This window comes from Apis cerana, linkage group LG12 (genome assembly GCF_029169275.1).
Source record: "Apis cerana isolate GH-2021 linkage group LG12, AcerK_1.0, whole genome shotgun sequence".
NCBI lineage: Eukaryota > Metazoa > Arthropoda > Insecta > Hymenoptera > Apidae > Apis > Apis cerana.
Genome location: NC_083863.1, coordinates 742,060 through 764,208, shown reverse-complemented (window position 1 = coordinate 764,208; position 22,149 = coordinate 742,060). Strand labels below are relative to the sequence as shown.

General features: G+C 34.8%; 1 protein-coding gene and 1 long non-coding RNA gene across 3 annotated transcripts in view; one reads left to right on the top strand and one right to left on the bottom strand.

Moving 5' to 3' along the window:
* The window catches only part of LOC107992660 (neuropeptide SIFamide receptor-like), a 67,648-nt gene that overhangs the window by 22,559 nt on the left and 22,940 nt on the right, over positions 1-22,149 (bottom strand). The window contains exon 2 of one of the 2 annotated variants that reach the window (XM_017048677.3): positions 2,380-2,479. The exons of the other annotated variant lie outside the window; for it this stretch is intronic. Coding sequence (XP_016904166.1) covers positions 2,380-2,479 — 100 coding nt within the window. The remainder of the gene's footprint in view (positions 1-2,379; positions 2,480-22,149) is intronic. 2 annotated transcript variants of the gene reach the window in all.
* LOC133667089 (uncharacterized) lies at positions 16,172-20,750 on the top strand. The gene is made up of 2 exons (XR_009832232.1): positions 16,172-16,360; positions 16,745-20,750. It is a non-coding gene; the product is annotated as an uncharacterized LOC133667089 (long non-coding RNA).

The following is a 22,149-nucleotide window of genomic DNA, read 5'->3' as shown; positions in this document are numbered from 1 at the left end:
GTTGGTGCGACGATAATTTGCATAAATTTAAAATAAATCTCGAGTATAATGTGACGTATCGCGATTGTCCGATCATTGAAGATTTTCCAACGCGATAAAACGTATTTCTATCGAATCTTATCGGATCATCGAGTAATTAGAGGATTAACGATGAAAGATCGAGTAAAAAGAGGTTAAATCAGATACTGAATTTTTACGAAACGATGCACACGTTATGTTTACATCGTGATAAATGGTAATTTTATAACCGTGTTGTGAAATTGTTTAAGGCTTAGAATTCCATGATATTTTCTCATATAGGTGTTTATACCCTTTCATTATTATCCCATTACTTGTTTCTATAATCCATTTTTTATTACTCTCTCCACAGCTCTTTTCACATATGAAAATCCTTATCATTCCTTAAAAGTACACTTAAAAAATTAACTCTTCAATATCGCTCTAATTTGTACAAGAAAATGTTTAATTTGTTGAATTTTACAAAAATCCCAAATGAAATGTTGGACTTTTAGAGCGAAATAATTTAATGCCAAAACTCTCTGTTAATTAAGTACACAAAATCAAGATTTCACTTTCTTTTAACGAATATCATTCATGCGGTACACTTTTACACGCAAATTCTTATTATTATTATTATGCCAATGAAAATACCGTTTACGAGCAGTTGGAATGCCACGACGACGATGTTGGTACGTGTAATCGTGGCCACATACCGTGCTATGCAGGTGAGGAATAAATGTGTCAGGGAAGAATATGCGTTTAATGTGTGACGTGTCGTGAACGGCTCTTTGATTTCGCAATACACGCATAGTAATATTTCATACATTTGTCTCGTTTCTCGTTTCTCGTTTCTCTTTCTCAAACGTGTCTCGAACAATCGATGTTACGAACGATTAACATTTCCTCTCGATGCCCCCAAGGAAGAGATGCTCCAGGTGAGTTTAATTTGTCCCGCAATGTAATTTGATTTAATTATATTTATTGAATTAATTTTTATCACAGACTTTTCCTTTTTCATTTTCACAAGTTTGTTATAAACGTTCGAATAAAATTTCGTATCCTTCCTCGATTTCATTTTGGAAATGGAACAAAAGTCTTTATTATTTTGATTCGTCATCGCGTAAACCGTAATAAATAACGAACGATTCTTATTTATTTTCTTGCCCCGTTTATTGCCATCGCGATAAATCACGAACAGCCCCTAAATTATTCCGATTCCTTAAAGATAAGACGAGGGGTGAGAAGCAGAGGGGTGCTAAAAGGGATGGAACACTTCTTTTCTGGAAATCAGTTTTGCGTATCAAAATATATCGAATTAACTGTCTTATTAAAATAATTCTTCCATTCCTTATTGTAATTATCATGCACGATCCACATTCATTTCACGGAAAACAATTAGAAATTTCCATCTTCCACGTTTCTTTTTTAAAAAAAGTATTAATTTTAACAAGTTTAAAAAATTAAAGTGAAATTATATATTTTATAAAATATAAATTTTGTATTCGATTTACATTAATAGCATCGAACCCATCACTAGTTACTCCTTAAACATCAAAGTTCTATTTTGAAAAAAAAATATTAATTTTAACAAGTTTAAAAAATTAAAATGAAATTATATATTTTATAAAATATAAATTTTGTATTCGATTTACATTAATAGCATCGAACCCATCACTAGTTACTCCTTAAACGTCAAAATTCCATTTTGAAAAAAAAAATTAATTTTAACAAGTTTAAAAAATTAAAATGAAATTATATATCTTATAAAATATAAATTTTGTATTCGATTTACATTCGTAAACGCGTCGAACCCATCGCTAGTTACTCCTTAAACGTCAAAATTCCATTTTGAAAAAAAAAATTAATTTTAACGAGTTCAAAAAATTAAAATGAAATTATATATCTTATAAAATATAAATTTTGTATTCGATTTACATTAATAGCATCGAACCCATCACTAGTTACTCTTTAAACATCAAAGTTCCATTTTGAAAAAAAAAATTAATTTTAACAAGTTTAAAAAATTAAAGTGAAATTATATATTTTATAAAATATAAATTTTGTATTCGATTTACATTCGTAATAGCGTCGAAGCCATCACTAGTTACTCCTTAAACATCAAAGTTCCATTTTGAAAAAAAAAATTAATTTTAACGAGTTCAAAAAATTAAAATGAAATTATATATCTTATAAAATATAAATTTTGTATTCGATTTACATTCGTAATCGCGTCGAACCCATCGCTAGTTACTATGAAATAAAACAGCAATTAGGAAGCAATTTCTGGAATGACCGTGCACGTTCTATTTGGAACTGTCGAGCGAGTGTCTGGGCGAACATTGATGAAATCATTCTTTGAGAAGTTCATGTACCACATACCTGTCCAGGGAAACCGCAACAAGGCTGTAGACAGAGGCCGCCACGGATACGCCCTGTATATAAGCGACAGCTTTACACATGAACCATCCCAGCAACCATGCTAAAACATACAAGTTCATTGTTTAACGTTTTGAAGTTTGATGAGGTGGATGTTGCATTTGACTCTATCCTTTTCCACCCAATTGCCCTCTTATTTAAATATTAATCTCTAACGTGAATAAAATACGAAGGGATCGATGCGTTTAATTTATTTACACATCTTAATTAATTTCGCGCTACGAATCCAATATACGATGCATAGAAAAGTGTAACTGTACGATTTTCTGGGAAAACAATTATCACGAAGAATCGCGAAGGAATTGTGAAAAGGTTTAATTAATTGACAATTTGCAAGATTCGAGAAGAAACTTTCCTCCCTTTTTCCCGTAATGAAACGAAAAGAGGAAGTTAAGAAGGAAGTTCTCGAAATAATATCGTGCAATTATTAGATACGATTCAGCACATGGATAAATACTCGTATTCCTTATTATTATGCAAGTGTTTCAGTTGATCTGCATTTAAAAACCAGTTTCCTCGGGTAATTAACATTAAATCTAATGTTGCTGACTCACATTTCGAATTTGCAAATCCCATTTTATAAAAATTGCTTGGAAAATGGAAAATTATTGCAAGAAAGAATAGGACAAAAATCTGAGCCTCGTTTGAGATAATTCCACAGTCTTTACAAAACATCACTGACAATAACGACGAGATTTCTGCCATTCTCTGTTATTTCTAAATAAAAAAAGGAAAAAAAGAAGAACTCGTCCATACGACGGATCTGATATTTGCAAATCACTTTGCAATAATATATTCGTACACCGGATAATTTTTTTACGATAATAAATATATATTTTAATTTCATTCAACGAACTTTGATAGATCCCTCAGAAATCCATGATCACAATCCAAAATTTCTTTTTTTATTTGTAGATCACATCGTAATAATATATTGCACATCCAATAATTTTTTAAAGTATCTCTCAGAATCTTCGATATTCCAATTTCGAAGGATCCATCATCCGGATTCGATCAAAAACTCCCTCTTTTATTTATAAATCGGACTGCAATAACATATCGATCGTACGCCGAATAATTTTTAACAATAATAAACGTATACTTTAATTCTACTCAAGCAACCCCCTCCCACAACCACAATCTCCAAGTCCCAGAATCTTCGATATTAAATAATTTCGAATCCGGATGGGAATCCAAAATTTCCTTTCCTTTTTTTCGAAAAGTTAGCCGACAAGTTTCAGCCGACCCGAAAGTACGCACAATTGTGCGCCAAGTGAAGGGCAGGCCTTGTAGAAAGGAACTTCCCGTAGGCCGTATATCAACCGTTCAGCTGGATAATTATTTATTCCATCGAACACGCCGTAAGTGGTGGCCGCCTGCGTCGAAATCCATTCCCGCGGAATAATAATTCCCATTCGTTCGTTGCTCTCTCTCTCGCGCGTATCTTTCGCTTGTTTCACGCTCCTCGATCACGCGCGTTGCTTGGAGAGAGAGAGAGGAAAGAAATATTGGAAAATATATATCATATGTATGTGTGTTTCTCTCTCTTCCTCCCCCTTTTTCCTGCCTCGTCGCACGAGACAAAGGAGGTGATAGGATGAGTCGCGAGATTAATATTCGATCAAAGGAGCGAGACACGATAAAGGGGTTGCATTACCGATCGTTTGCTCTTTTGATTTTCTTCCGATATTCCGCGAAATGGTGCGTTATTTTGTTAGGCAGAGGATGACGAGGTGGGTGATTCCAAAAACAATAAAGTAATAATAAAATTTGTGAATGGATTAAGCTTGGAGATACAATTTCGAATAGAAATGAGATTAGTCAGTTTCTCGATTTCTTGAATGCTGCTATTTGATAATTATCCTACTTAAGAAAATTTTTTTCTTTCTTAAACATTATATAAATTTTTGGAGAAGAAAGCAAATGAATGCGATTCGAATGAAATTTATTTAAAAAAAAATAATAATGTCGAAGTTGAGAGAAGAGAAATCGTATCGTTTTTTTCTGTTTTCTTTTTCTTCTTTTTTTTTCTTTTTTTCGTTTGGAACGGTTTATCGAAACGTAGTGGAATGGATTCTTGTACTAGATGAAAGCTTTTTGTCGTCGATTTTTGTGTGAAAGGTAAATTGTCAGGGAGGGAAAACTTTGTCGCGAAAATTTTCACTAGAAACGAGAAATCTTGTTGACAATTTACTTGTATATTCTTTATTGCGAATAATCTAATTTCGAAAAATCCAAGACGAAATCGTCAATGAAACAACGTTACAATTGTAATTTTATTTACAAAAATTGCCCATCTTTTTTTCAACATTAATTTTTTACTACTCATCTTTAATTATTATTATTATTATCTCAAACAAATTCTTTTATTTTCCATTTTCATCCCTCCAAGAATCCACGACCCTATTGTAACGAAACAATGCACAATTTCCCAGCAAATATTTCTACATCCCTCATCTTCCAATTCCCTAATAGCTTCACTTCGAAGAGGAGGGGGAAAAAAAACACGAGGAAGCAGATTTCGAAAAGGGGATGGAAATCTCTCGAAAGACAACGTGCAAATATTTCGTCTCGAGGGGAGAAAAGGGGAGTATCTACCGGCCATTTCTCCCTACGGCAGGCCTTTGAATAAAGTCTCGAAGATGTCGCGCGCATTCATGGAGCGAAGCCGAAAGTTTGGGGAAAAAAACGCATGAAATTGGACGCTTGCTCGCGATCAATCGACATCCTCCAACTTTTCCACTGAATAAATCTGCGCGCCACATTCTGGATACCAGAATTCCAAGTTGGAGAAGTTGTTTTCGTCCCATTCCTCCCCCCCTCGCGAATTTTGAGTGCGTAATTCGCGGGAAATGAGACGAAGTCGTCGAAATGAAGTCACGATTTTTTTACGCGCAAGTGGTTTATGCAAATTTGAAATATTATTAAAAATAATTAAACGCGGGAACGAGATAATTTTGCTTCGAGTGTTTTCTTTTTCCACTTTGTGCGTTTAAATTTAAACGTACAAATTTTCATGGATTAATGACTCGAGAATATATTTGAATATTTTCTTAACAGAAACTAGTTATCATTTAATAAATATTTCATTAAAGTTGATATCTACGCTTCTTTTTCAGAATTTTGAGAAAAAGAATCTGTCAGATCGATCGGAACAAATTTTATCCCTAAGTTCAACATAATGGAATACATTAGAGATTTCAAACTTGTTACTTATCGAGATCTTGAGCGTTTTAAAATTTCTGATTCAATTAAATGTGTCGCGTATACATTTATAAATCCAAACTATAAAATTTCTGACCACTTTTTATACTTAATATTTAATCGCAAAACTATCAATCAGGACCAATATTTCATCAAACTTGACGAGGTAGAAGATTTAATAAACTGTCAGAGTAGGCAGTAAATTCCATCACACAGGTTCGAGATAAAGGAAAAATCTAAATTACATTGATTCGATAATAAGGGATATGATTTACAATAAGATGAATAATAATTCGGTTCACGCTCGAAGAAAGGTTTTTGCGGCCATTAGACGTTAAATATCGTTGCAAGTAATGGGCCAACTCCAGAACCACGGTCAGAGATACAATCGAGAAAATATTATTACGACACGGCGTCTTAATTGCCATTCGTTCCGTTACATTATATGTAATTCTGTGCTCGGATTTTTTTCATTCTCCTTTTTCCCCTTTTTTCTCTATCTATGCATGTAATATACATGATATGATTCGATAAGTTGAAACGGCTGGTATTTGAATAAGAGAGTGTGGGCAAAATCTGTGTAGGAACAGGTTTTGTGAAACTAATTGTTGTGATATTTAATATTCTTGCACATGGATAATGTAATTATTAATTAATAATTATATACGTAGTATTATTTTTGACGAGTCAGTTGTTTGCGATGTGGAATAACTGAAATCTTAAGGTAAGTTTCTAATTAAATTCCTCGCGGATTAAGTTAAGGTCGATTCGAATAACTTTTAGGGTAAAATATAATTTTGAAGAGTTTCTCTTTACAAAGTTACCGGTTAAAATTATTCCATGCATTCGATTCGTTTTTCATTGAATTTTATCAAATTTTTAACAGAAAGATTTGGTTCTTTCGATATGAAAGAATCCTCCTCGAGGTTATATAAATTATATTTTTCCATGAAGTTGTTTAATACAGTAGTTCAAATCGACCATTTTTCCACCAAATTTCAACGATCAATATTATTCATTCTGTTCGTTATTGTTCACGTATTCAATTATTTTCAAAAAAAGAAAAAAGAGAGAAAAAGATTTCACAATATGTCGCAAAGACAAAGATTATATACGCAAAATACTGACAAACGATTGTAAATATACAAGAAAAATTCAGTTATCTTATTCTGAAATTGGAATTTTTGAAACTATAAAAAGTAAACCGTTGAAACTTGTTTTATTATTCTCGTTTACGACGTCCATTTTTCTCGTGCAACACGTATACATTTCATAAAACATATTGCTTGCGTGTGTAGCAACTTGTCAGTTTCGCGAATTAGTGTTAAAATTTCAATTCGATAAAAAGAAAGTGTTGAGACATTTTAAAATCAGGCTCGTTACAAAACATTTTTATCGTTTTTATCAATTAAATAACCATTTTATTCCCTGATGCACCCTATTCCTCTTTGTTCGTTATACGTTCCATTGATTAATTAATTTATCACAATTCGTAACACGCTGGAGTTCACTGGAGACCATATTTATTACATTAAGATTTGAACACAATCATCCAATTTATTTTCTGTCCGAAACATCATCTTGCTGTACAAATTCTTTCCTCGTTGTTATATCTTAAGAAAACAAACGTTGAAATAACTTTCTAGTTAAGTAAATTTTACAGATTTCAAATATCGTATTATATATTATGCCTTCTAAAATTCTCGATAACTTTGAAAAAGCCAACAATGTTATTTCGTGTTGCCATATCGTTTTAAAAGTTTCCATTTCGCGTGATAATTACTCCTTGCATATTTTCGTTCAAACGTTATCGCATAAGAATCGCATATAAAACCGATAGCGCACGGAGAAAGATTGGCAATTACGAAGAATGTGATTACCGGTCATGAATTTCAATACTCGTTCTCCAGTGTTCTATTTCACCCCTTTTTGACAGCTCGTTTGACTGATCGATCCTGCTCCCGTGTTACGTGTTTCAGGGATGGATGGATAAACGAATCAACGTTGAAACGAGCGTTACACTGGCTGCTTTGTTTCCCGCTGTTAAAAATCGATCGAGGGAGGAGGAAATTTTTACGATTAAACTTGCGGATTTTTATGGAAAAATTTTATGATACACGTGCGAAACTTTTTAAATACAAGCAAAATTAATTAATTCACTCCTGAATGGAATAGGAATGGAATAAATATTGATTATTGCGAAACGAAAATGTAACAATGACAATAATTTATTATCTTATTATATGTACTTTCACTTGATAAATATTTTTCGATGAAAACGAACACTTTAAATATAAATATTAAACTCCATTAATTCAAATTTTACATTCCACTTTATAAAATCAATTAAAATCATTGTGTTTCAAGATTCTTAGAATTAAAGCTGGAGAGACCAGGGTCAAATGCGCCATAATCAATTTCCACTCATTATACGTGTAAATATTAAGTGTAAATGTAAATATAAAGTATAATTCCCTTTCACTCAAAACATTCTAATGAGACACACCGATTTCCTTTTTATTTTATATAACAGAATGCTGTGGTGATTTATTGAAACGTTGCCCGATATATATATATATATATCGGTATAGATACGTTATTGCGCTATAAATATGTCAAAATATCGAAATAAAGTATCAAGAAACAGAACTTATTTGGTTGCAAAATATCGATTTACTCACCTCCTTTAAATAGATATATCCTATTGATGAAATAATCATAATCATTTTATTCGATTATTCCGTTACATTAAAGCCTTCTTACATATTTGAATTATCATTCTATTAAAAAGTTGTTCGAAACAAATATCATTGGTTCGATGAATTATTCATTTATCGTTAAAATTTTAAAATTCCTCGAACAACTCTTTCCAAGTTTTTTTAAAAATTAAATTTTTATTTATTATCCCGAAAAAACTATCGCAATTTTGAAAGAATACCAATTAAAACTGGCCAGCAAACTACAAATACAAATCCAATTACATTTTGTCGTTAAATTTTCATCAATTAATTCAAATTAATTTTCGCTCCTCAAAGAGAGAGAGAGAGAGAGCAAAAAGTTTCAAGGTCCGCGAACACATTTCGAAGCTGTTTCGAGGTTTCGAGCGCCGCATCCAGCAGCAATAATGTTTAATCACTCGAACTCGTTCGTTTCACGTTCGATCGTACGCTGAATTCCGATTGTGCTCGGTCCCGATGCTAAGCGGATAATGCCTGCTGTACATTATCGTTTCCCCCTCGTTTGCAGTTCGTGCCCGTCAAAATCTCCCCGTCCAATTACAAGAGCTACCAATCAAACGGAAAATCAAAACGATTAGAGCGTTAACCTTGGTCGGTAACAACGGGACCGCGCACAGCGACAGAGTTTGGCCCGATTCGCAATTGGCGAACGTTCTCCGGGCCAGAAAAAATGATTAACGCGCGCGGCCATGCCGCTCCTCTTAATTGGGAAAACTCTAACTGTTAATTGCTATCTTAATTCTAGCTGTCGGTGATTGAAGTTTTAACAAGGTGGAATTTTTAGTTTGGTCTTTTTTTTTTAGGGAATTCTGGGGGAGAAAGGGGAAGATTAGATTATGTCTTTGAAACTTATTGTTTAGCTTTCGAATCTCGCGAGAAAATTGAAACTTTAACGAGGCAGAATTTTTCAATTCGTGCTCGAGAATATTATTAGTTTTTTTTTTTTTTTGGAGGGGAATTAAATCTCGCGAACGATACAAAATTTAATAGAATAGAATTTTCGTTCGGGATTTGAGGAATTCAGATCTCTTGTATTAATCTCGTACAATCCGATCACGAAATTTAACAAGATGGGATGCTCGTTTCGACGAATTTCAATCTCCCACTCGAGTTTCTCGATTCAGTCTTCAAACAAAGAAAATGCGAATCGTTAAAACTAATTAATTTTACGAACAATTTCAAATTGAAAATATACAAGACCTATCACATGCGTACCCCGTAATATTCAAGTTCTAAAACAGAAAGCGTCAACAATTCGAACAGCAGTGTACATACACCATTAAGAGAAGCTTAAGCTTCGTTCGTTCGAGCAAATAGGCGGCGACAATCGTTAAAGTTGGACGGCAATTTGTTCGAATGACCGAGTAATTAATGTTAGCCGGCTAGGTTCCGTTTTCCCTCCTCGAATCGGCCGTTCTCCTCCGTTTCCACGTTTATTTAACCGTGCCCCTTTTATTCCCTCTATCCACCGGAGCGTAGACGGTGAAAGTAAAATCCGTGAAACGGGGAAACGTGCATAGGAAATCTACTGTTCCAAGTGATTGGAAAATTTTGACATTTACAGGCGAACGTGACTTTGCTCTCTTTCGATCGTGCCTTGTCCACGGCTTACCTTCGAATCGGTCTCTCTATCTCGGCCTTCTCGTTTCTATTAATTTTCTTTTCTTCCTCCTCCTCTTTTTCTTCTTTTACGTATTATTAAAATATTTGTCTTTCAAACGGATTTTAATGGATCTTTTTTTCTTTCTTTCTAGTTTTTGACTCCATCCATTTTTAAACTTTTCAAAATAAAGTTATAAAAATTTTTCCATGCTTGATTTAATATAAATTTAGAAACAGTTCATTTTGAAATTGTTGGCACAGCTTGATATCTGGCTATCGGAAGCTTTTAAGATATTCCATCAGAACTGTCAAGTTTAGCTATCGAAATTTGATGGAGGGATGCATAATCGATCGTGAAAGATTTTATTATAAAAATTCACGAGCAAAGTAACATTTTCAAGTTAAATTTTCCTTCGATTCCACACTTTCGAGTCATTATTATAAAATTATTGAAACTTAAATGCAGTCTTTCTTCCCTCGACTTCTGTCACGGTAGTTTCGATATTCGAGTTTTCGAAAACTGGTTCCAAGAGAATCGACTATTATTATTATTTTTATCATCGAATTTTTGTTATTTCGTCGATCTGTTACATAAACGAAATTACGCAACGAAATTACGTGTGGGTAGGAACGGATTTAGGTTTGAAAAGGATCAGACGAAAAATATACGGAACCTCGGAGCAGATTGTGCTCGTGGTGAATATGCATGCTCGTAATTTATTCGCTTTGATCCGATCACTTAATGCTTGTTGCAAAATTTTCAGTTAAATTTAGATCTTAGATAAATACCCGTCGAAAGTGTACGCAGAACGGTCGAAGCTAGCGTTAAGATTGATTTGTGTTATTTTCGTTGTATCTCGACGCGTAAAAATAATTGGCGAAATCGAAGGGAAAAGGAAAAAAATATCTCGTGACTCGTTATTTAATTAAAAATTCTACTTCTTCCTTGCGACGAGAATGAAAACAAAAGTCAAAGGCGAGAGTTTGTCCGATATATTCCATTTCGACAAATGTAACGTGTTTTCAATACAATGCAATTTATCGCGAAACAGTTGTTGTTGTATCGCGCAAATGTTTCTTATTTAACGTTTTCTATTGGATCGAGAAGACGGCCATTAATATGCATATGATTCATCGATGTTACGATGATCTTATAATACATAATTCCACGTTCGTAAATGAACAATTGCACTTGAATTTTCCCCCCCGATTATAATAACCGCATTTCGATTAACTCAATGCATACATTTAAACACAAAGGTAATTTCAATATCTTGGGAGCTCAATGATTCAAGGTGATAATTTTTGGAGCATATTAGAGAAACTGTAAACTGTACTTGTCAAAAAGTATTTTGCATCGTATCATTATCCTTCTATTCACCTTTCCTCCAAGCTTATGCCCAAAACCTGTTTCAATTTTCAATGATTGTCAGTTATCGTATCGAACATTTATTCCACGTTGCAATTCAAACTGCGTTGCACAATCGCGCATAGGCTGAATATTAGATTGTTTCTTTCTTTCTTTTTTTTTTTTTGCACCATGTTCATAATATTCGCAGCGAAAGGTGTTTTACGTGTTATAATAATCAAGAAATGCAATATCTATATATATATATTATATTCGATATATTTGTTAAAAGTTGAAATTTATTTTTCGTTTCACATATTTTTGGACGAAATCGGTATGCTGCTTGCACTTCACAAAAATATTCATCCTTGTGTGGATGAATGTCGAGAAAGCTAGAAACGGACACATTTTTAATACGCAACCGTGTATTAAAAATCTATCTTTCGCTTCGATCGGCGAGAAAAATTAATTAAACGAATAATTCATGCGGGAACACGATGTTAAAAGTGTTTATAAATATTCAGAAGGGTGTTTTAAATATTGTTTAATATTTCATAAGTATCGATCTCGACATTCGAAGAAACTTTTCCCCTCCATCCAGCGGCGCGCTTTTAATTGGATCAATTAATCGCCTAATTATTATATTATCCTTTTAAAACTTGATTCGCAACTTCAAAATACCTGCGAAAATTCGGCAAGTTGAAACACAATCGGTGTTCGAACGTCCAACTTGAATTCCACGGTTCCCATCCACTCGAAAGTTTGCTGAAAACGACGATCAAAGGCATTAAGCAAGGGGAGGAAAGCGCATTTGCATACCCCAATACGCATCTTTGATTCAGTAAATGCGTAAAGTGTCCTTTCCCCGAGTAACAATAATTTAGAATTAATCATTTTTGCTCGAGGACGAAAAACAAATTATTCTTGAAACTGTAAAATGAACACTATGAATCTACTTTGCATAATGCGATTCGTAACAGCTCGATACGAGTATCGACGAAATGGAGAAGCGTCAGTTTTATATCTCTCAATTTGATTATCTCGATCGAATCGTCTTACCCTTTCCACAATTTGATTACAAAAATAAAGACACTTTTCAACACGGTATCCAAAAAATTGTAGAAACGAAATTTCGAGTTGCTGCGATATCACGAATATTAAACCGAAACCGTTTCATCGATTTGAAACCTTCCCCACTTTGTACCTAAATCGCCGGTTCAAAATTCATTTACACCTCATAGAATAATCATGACTCGCGGAAATAATAGCCTGGAGAAAGAGGGAACTTTAAATACGATGAATTTCGTAACTCGGCCAAGAACCGGGCGAAGAGAGGAGAAGGAAAAAGAAGAAAAAAGGGACGAAAGCGTGGAAGCGAAGGGAAACCGAAGCCACTTTTTCACGATCGACGAGAGAGATCGAACTCTCCTCAAGGGTTCAAGCCGGCGGCTAGTTTGAATTTCAATTTAACAGGGACGACTGCGCGTTCATTTTCCTGTCCTCTCGAGGAACACTTCAATCTTTGGGGCCAGGATCGAGCCAAATAATCGAAACTACACGGTGATCGATTCTTTTTTCATCTAGTCAAAATGTATCACTTTCTGTGAATTTTAATTATAGGAAGATGAATTTATTTCTTCTTTTAATTCCAAAAAAAGCTTTTCGTCACGAGATACTCGGTGTTGAATTAATAATAAAAGTGCACCAGGCTTATTATTATTATTATAGAAATGATTATTTATTTTGAATTTTGTTTAAATATCATCTGCAAAATGATTGAATATCCGAAGAGATACGTGAGAACGCTGGAGATTCCTCCAGAAATATTGTCCAGAAATTTTCGTTATAACTTTGTTAACGAGTCATCAAAGTCTCAGCCACGATAAAGCAGATGTGTCAGGAGAAATTCTGTTACGAATGTAACAAATATTTACTCGAATCCTCTCCTTCTTTCCATTACCTTCTATCCCTCGCATATACAGACACATGTTATTTATCATTCGTTACGTTGCTCGTCTACGATTTCTGGAAAAACGATGAAATGCATCAAAAGTTCGTTTCGACCACCCTGTAGTTCCTTCGACAGAACTTTGCGACCTCGTAATCGAGAGACTATCGACGTTTCGTCCTTCCCCCTCCTCGTCCCTTTGTCCACCAGTTTTTCCCAACCTGTCCACTCCAAAACTCGCCTCTTTTTCCCCAGTTTCCAGGCACGGAAACTCACGGACGCCACGACACGGGCTCGATTAACCGAGAAGCAAGCTGTCTGGATAGATTCGGCGAACGTTTCCGCGCGGTTGAACACCGCAACGGGTGAAATATCCAGGAATCTGGGGGCAATCGAGAGGGGAACAGGAGCTATTCTTTGCGACCGAGGCGGTTGGCCGATTTCACTTCAACCCACGCGCCAATTGTATCGGTCGGTTAAGTGACGAAGAGTCAAGTTTGTGGAAATAATGGATTCGAGATCGTCTCTTTCCTCATATTCTTCCGATAAGAACAAAATCCAAGCGATGGGTATCTCGATTAAATTTTCTCCATTCTGAAATCCTGAAATTTCTCGAAACGTTTACTCAACGAGTAAAGCTTTATTCTTTGATTTGATAGAATGATCGAGAGAGGTGAAGGAAAGAGTCACTTTTCCGTACATTTTCCAAACATGCATGTCCAACACCGCGCAACAACGTTCGTATGTAAATTCGATTCTTCCAAATCCTATAACCGGTTTCGTTTTATCGTCTCAAGGAGCAGGAAAGAGGGAGAGAGAGAATGGCGGCCAGAGTATCGCGTGACAGAGAGTTTTCGCCATTGGGTATGGAATACGCAACGCTGTTTCCATGCACACGCGATATTATCCGGGTGATCGAACGTGTATGCATTCGTTTCGTGACGCACGTGGCCGTTTTAAAGTTCGCCCATTGGGCGATATACTTACGAGATAATCGGGCCGGCTCTCGTTTTGTCCCTTCGTGAAAATGGGCAATATGTCCGCCCGGCCAATTTAGTGTGCAATTTGTAACAGTGTTCGAATTAATATCGGTGGTAACGGAAGCTCGGCGAGCGTGTTGGCGTAGATTTTGAAAGTACGTTATTGGGCAACGGTGTTATTTATACCTTTGTTGCGGTGTTTTATTAATTTTACGCCGGGGATTGAAGGGATATCTGTATTTATCAGTGGAAATTTGGTGAAAGGAATGTTTCTTGATTTTGAGAGATTACGTGGATGTTAAAACTGTTGTAAGCAAAATCATTCGACGCGAATTTAAGATGACATACTTTTGATATTTAATATTTTTTTTGTACTCCAAAATTATGAACTTATAAAATGAAACATATATATATGTATAAGTAGAAAATTATTTACAATGTGTGTACAAGTTTTGTCAACAAAATAATGGAGAAGGAATAAATAGAAAGTTATTCGTAGAAAGTATTTGTTCATGAATCATGAGTTTGCTGTGAAATTGTTAACCGTAAGAACCGCTTTAAATATGCATTAAAATATAAATCTCGTCTTTTGAATCTTACATTTTATCTTAATGATTTAACTAAGCTAAAGATCAATGTGGAATCAGGAGGATTGCGATCGAGCGTGTAATTTTTCGAGTAAATCAGAGATCATTGAATCCAATTTAATTTCGTAAAATAGAATTATTCATTAAACTATATATCTTTAATAAAATTTATGCGTTTCGAACGAAAAAAAATTTTCTTTGAAATTTATTTTCACGCAACGCACTGCACTTCTCGCCACTCTTTGCGAATCCCTTTAATACCCTGAAAATCATTTTCTCGACAACAACTTGAAACCCACGTGACACCCTAAGCCTTCAAAATCATTTTCTTCGCCTCGAGCGGAGGAGAAAAAGGAAAAAAGGAAGAAGATTTATATTAAGTTTAAACTATCGATAAAATTTCTTTCGCCTTGGAAAGCTAGGGGAAAAAATTCTTCGCGATTCTTTCTATTAGACACGTATTATTTATCGTGACACGAGAGGTTTGAATTTTCCTTCCTCCTTTTCTTCATTCTTTCGATTTTACGATTATAGCTTTCGACGCAAAAACTCTTCCCGTCCAATAAAAGCCAACAGGGGAAAACGTTGCAACGCCACTTTACCGAATCTGTAATAAAACTTACCGGTTAAATGTCCACATTATGAATTTTTATCGCCACAATGATCATTTGTAAAAATTCGCTCTCCCATTTCTCCCAAGATTTACGTGTCCCGTAAAATTTTCAAAGGGAAAACAGAAGAAGAATATCTCGTTATTTCTCTAAATATCTACTGTACGAGAACGCGCTATAAAAATTCGTCGAAACTCGTGTAAAACCTGTAACAAGTTGATAGAGCTTTCCGTCTAGACCGAAACTCCACGGATAGAAGCTCTCTTTCTGTTTGCAACCACTCTCCTGATTACGTGCACCGCTATTTACACTGCTCTCAGTCGAGATTTTCAATGTCGAGGGGGTAATTCCTTCGACTGTCGTGGAATCTTTCGCGCACAGCTCTGAAAGAAGAACGTAAATAATTCCGCGCAAGCGTTGGAATATGTCAACAAGGTTTTCATCCTTCCTCCATCCGCGGCACCATCGGTTTTTCAGCAAGTGGATCGAATCGGTTCGGGGCAGGCCTCGAAGACAGAACACAAAAGGTAAAATTCTTTCCTCGCTCTTCATTTCTAGAACTTTTCTAATAAAAATCTAAAAGAAACTTTGTTAAATTTTCAGGAAATAATTTTGGAAAACGAACAAGTTCGTGGACGCAGATTTCGAGGCATTCTTAATTTGCACGTTTTCACTTGCTATCTCTTGTACCCAGAATCTGGAGGATCAAAGGCAAGGTTATTTTTTTTTCTATTGTTGGAAAATAATCGTACAATTTCAATCTTTTCCTTCTATTCCAGCGTACAGGATCGAACGATCGCGATAGTGTGGACGCGTGTCTGAAAAGCGTACAGGATAAGCCATTTCCCCTTTTGTCTCGTGGATTTGCATCTCTTACAAAAGAAACGCCTGCTTCTGACAGTAGTGGTAAGTTTGCACGATTTCAAATTCGATCGGAAGAGTATTATTATTTATAATGAGCTAGTAAAATTTGCGATATATCATCAACGACCTCTTGAATTCTCGATTCTAGAAAATTTGGCTATGCATACCTGGCACGATACCCCCTTTATTGCGAAATGTCACTTTAAAATATTCCATCGGCTAAATCTCCATTTTCACTCCTCATTTCCATAACGAAAACCTTGAAAAAAATCTCTCCATATATCTTTGCGCCTCCTTCTAAAGATCCACGTACGATTCCTCAAAATCGATGATGATACATCGATCGATACTACTCGCAATACAAAAGACGTAAGAAAAGTGGCCGCATTACACGTACAAAGGGATAAGAACGATTCATTGTTCCAGCTCTGGACTCGTTATCGCTATCCAAGGAAATCTCCAAGGTGGACGGAATAGAAATCGACGAGAGGGAGGAAGAGGAGTAAGAAGGGTAGTGGTGGAGGAGATGGGTTCACAATCGCCATTATGCGCACTCGGTGAATTCCATTAGGACGCCGTAGGGAAGAAGCTTTATCAGTGCTCGCACAAGTCAAATGTCATTTGTGTTTCGCTGAATCTTGTCGCTGAAAACGCGCATCTCACGTCCACCTGTCACCCCTTTCCATCGTCGATCGGTACGATCGAATCTAGGTTGAATCGAGTTAAAATTGCAAAGCAGTTTGACGAAGAAGAATTTTCACGATACTTTGGAATTTTTCAAACGCTCGAAGAGAGTGTAATCGATAGCAATTTGAAGGGTAAACCGACGAGGAGGAAACGAACGATCGTGATATTAAAGGTGTAGAGGAATGGAACGAAAGTAATAATTGACCAACTAAGATTTAATTCGAATCCGGAATATTCGTCAGCTAGATGGCGCTGAAACGGACAGCCGTTATCCCACGAGTAGTTTAGCTTAACAGGAATACAACAGTTTTCTAACAAACGAAGAGGAGGAGGAGCTTTGAAATCACGACCGGTTCATTAAGCAAGAAAGAGGTTGCCGCCACGACTCCTGCTAGGATAATTTATCACCAACCCTCCGTGGCCTGTGGAGCCTCGTTTCGATGAGTTACGACGCGTTGAATCTGTTCCTCCTTTTTTACTGGCCATAAAACTCTGATCGACGAGGCTGCCACGTGTAAAATCCAGCCACAAGGATCGAAAATCTGCATTATTGATGAAATTCTAGTACCGGTGTCGATTAGGTGCGTCTCCGATTTGAGAGAAAATTTTAAATTATACGAAGATTATATGAAGAACGATACGAAGTTTGAAAAGAAGCACGTATATCAAGCATAAGAAGAGGCGAGATAAATTTAATGATCACGATGACGGTGATAAAATTTATTGATCAAAGATTGGATATTTAAAAATCGGATGTTATCGCGAATCCGACTCGTATAATCGAATCAATACACGTATATCAACGTCGTGTCTGATAGTTACAGAAGATTAATGGAACGGAACGATTCCGTGTATTTATCCGAATAAAAGTTGCGTTACGAGAATGTCGATATTTCAATCGATAATGCATATATTTACACGCGTTCTGCATGTATATATTTTATAATTTATGTTCATGAAATTTTATTAATAATATAAAGGAGAGATTGAAACCTACGATAAGATATTTTTATCTATTCGTAAGTAAGTTTTTATAATTGGAGACTTTTATGATTATATCGTGTAAAAGATATTTCTAAACTGTTATACATTTATTAGGCTACTAACACGAAAGTCTCTCTTATCACCATTGGGAACAAGATTCAAAGATATTCGCCTTCGAGTATCAGAAACTTTTCCACTTCTTTTATTCCATCATGATAGAAGAGAGAAAGTTTCAAAGACAAAATACTTTTCTACATCGTCGAGAAGCCTTCGTATTCGAGAGTCTCGACAGCTTGAGAATAGTATACCTTGTATTTAAACGTCCTTCGTAGCCTTTTTTTCCTTTTTCCTTTTTTTTTTTTTTGTAGAATTTCTATGAAATCATTAATCAACCGTGAGATAGGGGGAGGGAAATATTATCGAGGCAAGTACTACGCTCTACTTAAAACTCCTGGCTCTCCTCAAAAGCGGAATATTGCCTTGAAAATTTCTTCTTTCACGGCTCGTCCGACGTTATTACACGCTAGTCTCATTTAGCCCGTGTTACTTACTCTTGATGAGCCTCCGTACTTTTAACGAAGCAAGAATTACCATCACCATCACCGTCTCGATTCTCTGTTTCTTACCATCTTTGGGGCGACGTTTAACGCGTTAAGTCACAATTTTTTCTTAAATTTTACTCGAGCGAAAAGTTGCCAACTTTTGATCGAAGAGAATTTTTTTAACAAACAGTACTTTCTTACGAAATGAGAATCGACGAATGCGTGTAAATTTTGAAATCAACATTTCAATGCAACCGATTGCTTCTTGTAATTTTTCAACGTGAAAAGGATTTATTTGGATTTTTTCTCGAAAGAGGGGATAATTTTATTAATTTCATTTTCAGAATATTCAACGGATAGAACAAAATGGAGGAATATTCGTTAAAATGTAACGGTGTAATTGATATTTTTGCAAGGAGGATGTGTCAATGATTATTAATCATAGTTTTCTTTTGTACAAGCACGTTAAGGTAATATCCTCGAGGGAAGTGTTGATGGAAGTCATTAACTGAACGGTATTCAGCAACAAGTTAGTATTAACCATTCACGTATCTACCCACGCACGATTTAAAAAGGTTATTGGATTTAATCAACCTGTTACTCCGAAGTAATTTCCTTACTAATACCAATATTGACATATTATTTTGTTGTAAGTAGCCATTATTGCTTAAAAAAGGAAAATTTGAAATTAAAAATTAATCACTTCGTTTAATTAAGTTCAATTTTAAAATACATAAAATACATTCTTTTCTGAAATATTTCACTGCTACAACTTCGTTTCTCTTCCTTTTTTGATCAACGTCCGTCATTTCGGTACATTTTTATTTCGTTCAATGTATTTTACACCGTGGAGTTTCCCGAGAGTTTTTGATACCAAGAAGAAATTAAGAATCTTTCTTGCCCAACTTGCCCTGGGCGATTTATTTCTATATATATAGTTCATTCTCAGAATGCACAAAAGGTATTGTTCTTCCAAACTAATCCATCAACTGCTGTCAAAGGTGCATTCTATTACAAACTTTCCCCCGTTTAAACGTTTGTGTTAAGTGTAAGAAACGAATATAGGTATATTTTCAGTATTATAAAAAGTGTTTTGCTCGTTTCGCTTATTTCCTTCTACCATTCATCTTGCTATTTATCTTCGATCGAAATCGTTGATTTATGACTGCGAGAAATCGTGTAAAGTATACTTTTTATAATTTTATACATGTTTACATTTACAATTAAATAAATACAGAATGGTTACAGATTTCAAAGAATTTACAAAATTCATTTGTGCATAATTATAATCGATTAATTAAAAATTCATTTCGTTTCAAACATTTTAATTCGAATAATTTATAATATAAATTATCTCAATATCAATCATTAAATTGTATTCTTTCAGGAATAAACAATACTTATCGCGAAATTTAATTTAAAACTCCATTAAATCTTATTAAAATTAAGAGAAATTTAAAGTTTTGCAACTCCGAGGATAGTGATTTTCGGCCGACCAACGAGGGATCATCGAAAGCAAGAAAACTTTCCCTTCGAATTGCTTTTTCATTTATACCGATACGACTTCCGGTTCCCGAGATATCCTCGCGTAAAGAAAAGAATAATTTTTAACCGTTTACTATTTCCGTCCTTGTCGCACGCCCGGACTTTGCACGAGTTATCGCTAACACACCTTAGAAATTCGATTAAAAATTAGGAAAACTTTAAACCGCTACAACTTCGAAGATAATAATCCTAGCTCAATGAATGAAAGATCATTAGAAACGGGGATATTTGCTCTTTAAAATAACCTTTTATTTGTCTCGATACGACTTCCGGTTCCCGAGATATAGTCCTGTAAAGAAAAGGATAATTTTTTATCATTTATCTTTTATCATCCTTGTCGCTTATTAGAATTTCTTACTCATTGATCTATTTCTAATTTCACATAAACAACGAACGATGAAATCCCAGGAAAAATAAGAAACTTTGAATCCTTGATATTTCGACAACCGATTGAGATATCGACATAGAACAAAGAGGACTTCAATGGCGCGGATTTCATTATCGTAATTTCATTTATGACCAAGAATAAATGTTAATTGATACAAAGTGTACGTAGACACTTTTTAAGAATTTTTATGATATTTAATTTAAACGTTAAATAGAAAGTATCTGAAAAGCACGAAACACACAATTCCACCAAATATTTTACAATCTTAATAAAAAAGAGAAACTAATCTACGAGAAGCACATATTTATTCCCAGTAACAATACACATTCCCACTGTTCGTAAATTACATCCTACCATTCCTCCGAGTATCACTCTCTCACTTTATTGCCTTCCGTTTCGACTCGATAAAAGTTCCACCCCTAGAGAGAGAGAGAGAGAGAGAGAGAGAGAGAGAGAGAGAGAGAGAGAGAGAGAAGGGGGAAGAATCAGAAAATATTAAAGATGAACGAAAAGGGAGCCGTGCTTTATCAAAATTCCAAAATTTCGTAAAAATCGAAATCCCACGAAAACCTATAATTAATTTATCAAACTGATATTGAAGTTATTTATCCTTCCATTTGTGATGGCCATTTATTATCTGCAGTTGTAAATTATAAACGCATGCTGCGTTTTCATAATTGGCGCAGTACTCGTTTTAATCATTCTGGCGGCAAATGAGAGATGCGTGGAATATATTTTTGTCACTGATTGTGTAATAGAATTTCACGAACAAAAATAATTAATGAACAATAAACTAACACCGATAACTTGAAAAATATTACGATTGTGTCACTGCTGAAAAGATTCGCGTAAATTTGAATTATTATTTCTTTTTAAATTAATGAATTATCTTTTCCCTCAACAAGAACGTTATTATTCTTCTCTTTATTAGAAAGCTTAGTTAGTCTTAATCAGCAGAAATTTTAATCGAGGCACATGCTTTAATCTTCTCAAAGGAACTTTAATGAAAAAGTTAAAACTAGGATTTTGTTTTTCACGTTTCGTATTAAATCTAATATCATACGTACAATTTTCTCTTAAACGCATTTATAATTAAAGTGAAAAAAAATAAATGGGAATATTTTACGAAGCGAGATACGAAATAAAAATCTCGCGTTGAAAATTCCAACTGATTATCTTCCTTCGATTCGAAATTGCAAAATATACGTTATAATTATTTTATATGCAAAAGTAATGCATAAAATTCATTATAATTTTACAATTCTAACATGTTATCATTCGCATTAAAAAATAATGAATACAATCCCTCGAATCGAATTTCAATCGACCACCCATAACCGATTCTTCGAAATCAATTTCTCCTAATCTCGAAGAGACAACTTTCTCTCTCTCTCCCTCTCTCTTTATATATATATTCCCCATTAAAACTATTTCGATCAAAATCAACCCCCATTTCATAGTAAGTCCTCAGGAACAATCTCCTTTACGAACACGTCCTTGGTTCCTCCTCCCCAAACCAAGAAGAGACCATCATCCCCCGATAAGCTTCTAAATAACAAACACAACGTTCCAACACAACCTGCTCCACCATTTCTCTCGTCGACCCACACCCAGTGATACGTGCCAAAACTCGCGTTGAAAAATTTGAAAAAGAGAAAGAAAGAGAGAGAAAAAATATTCGACGA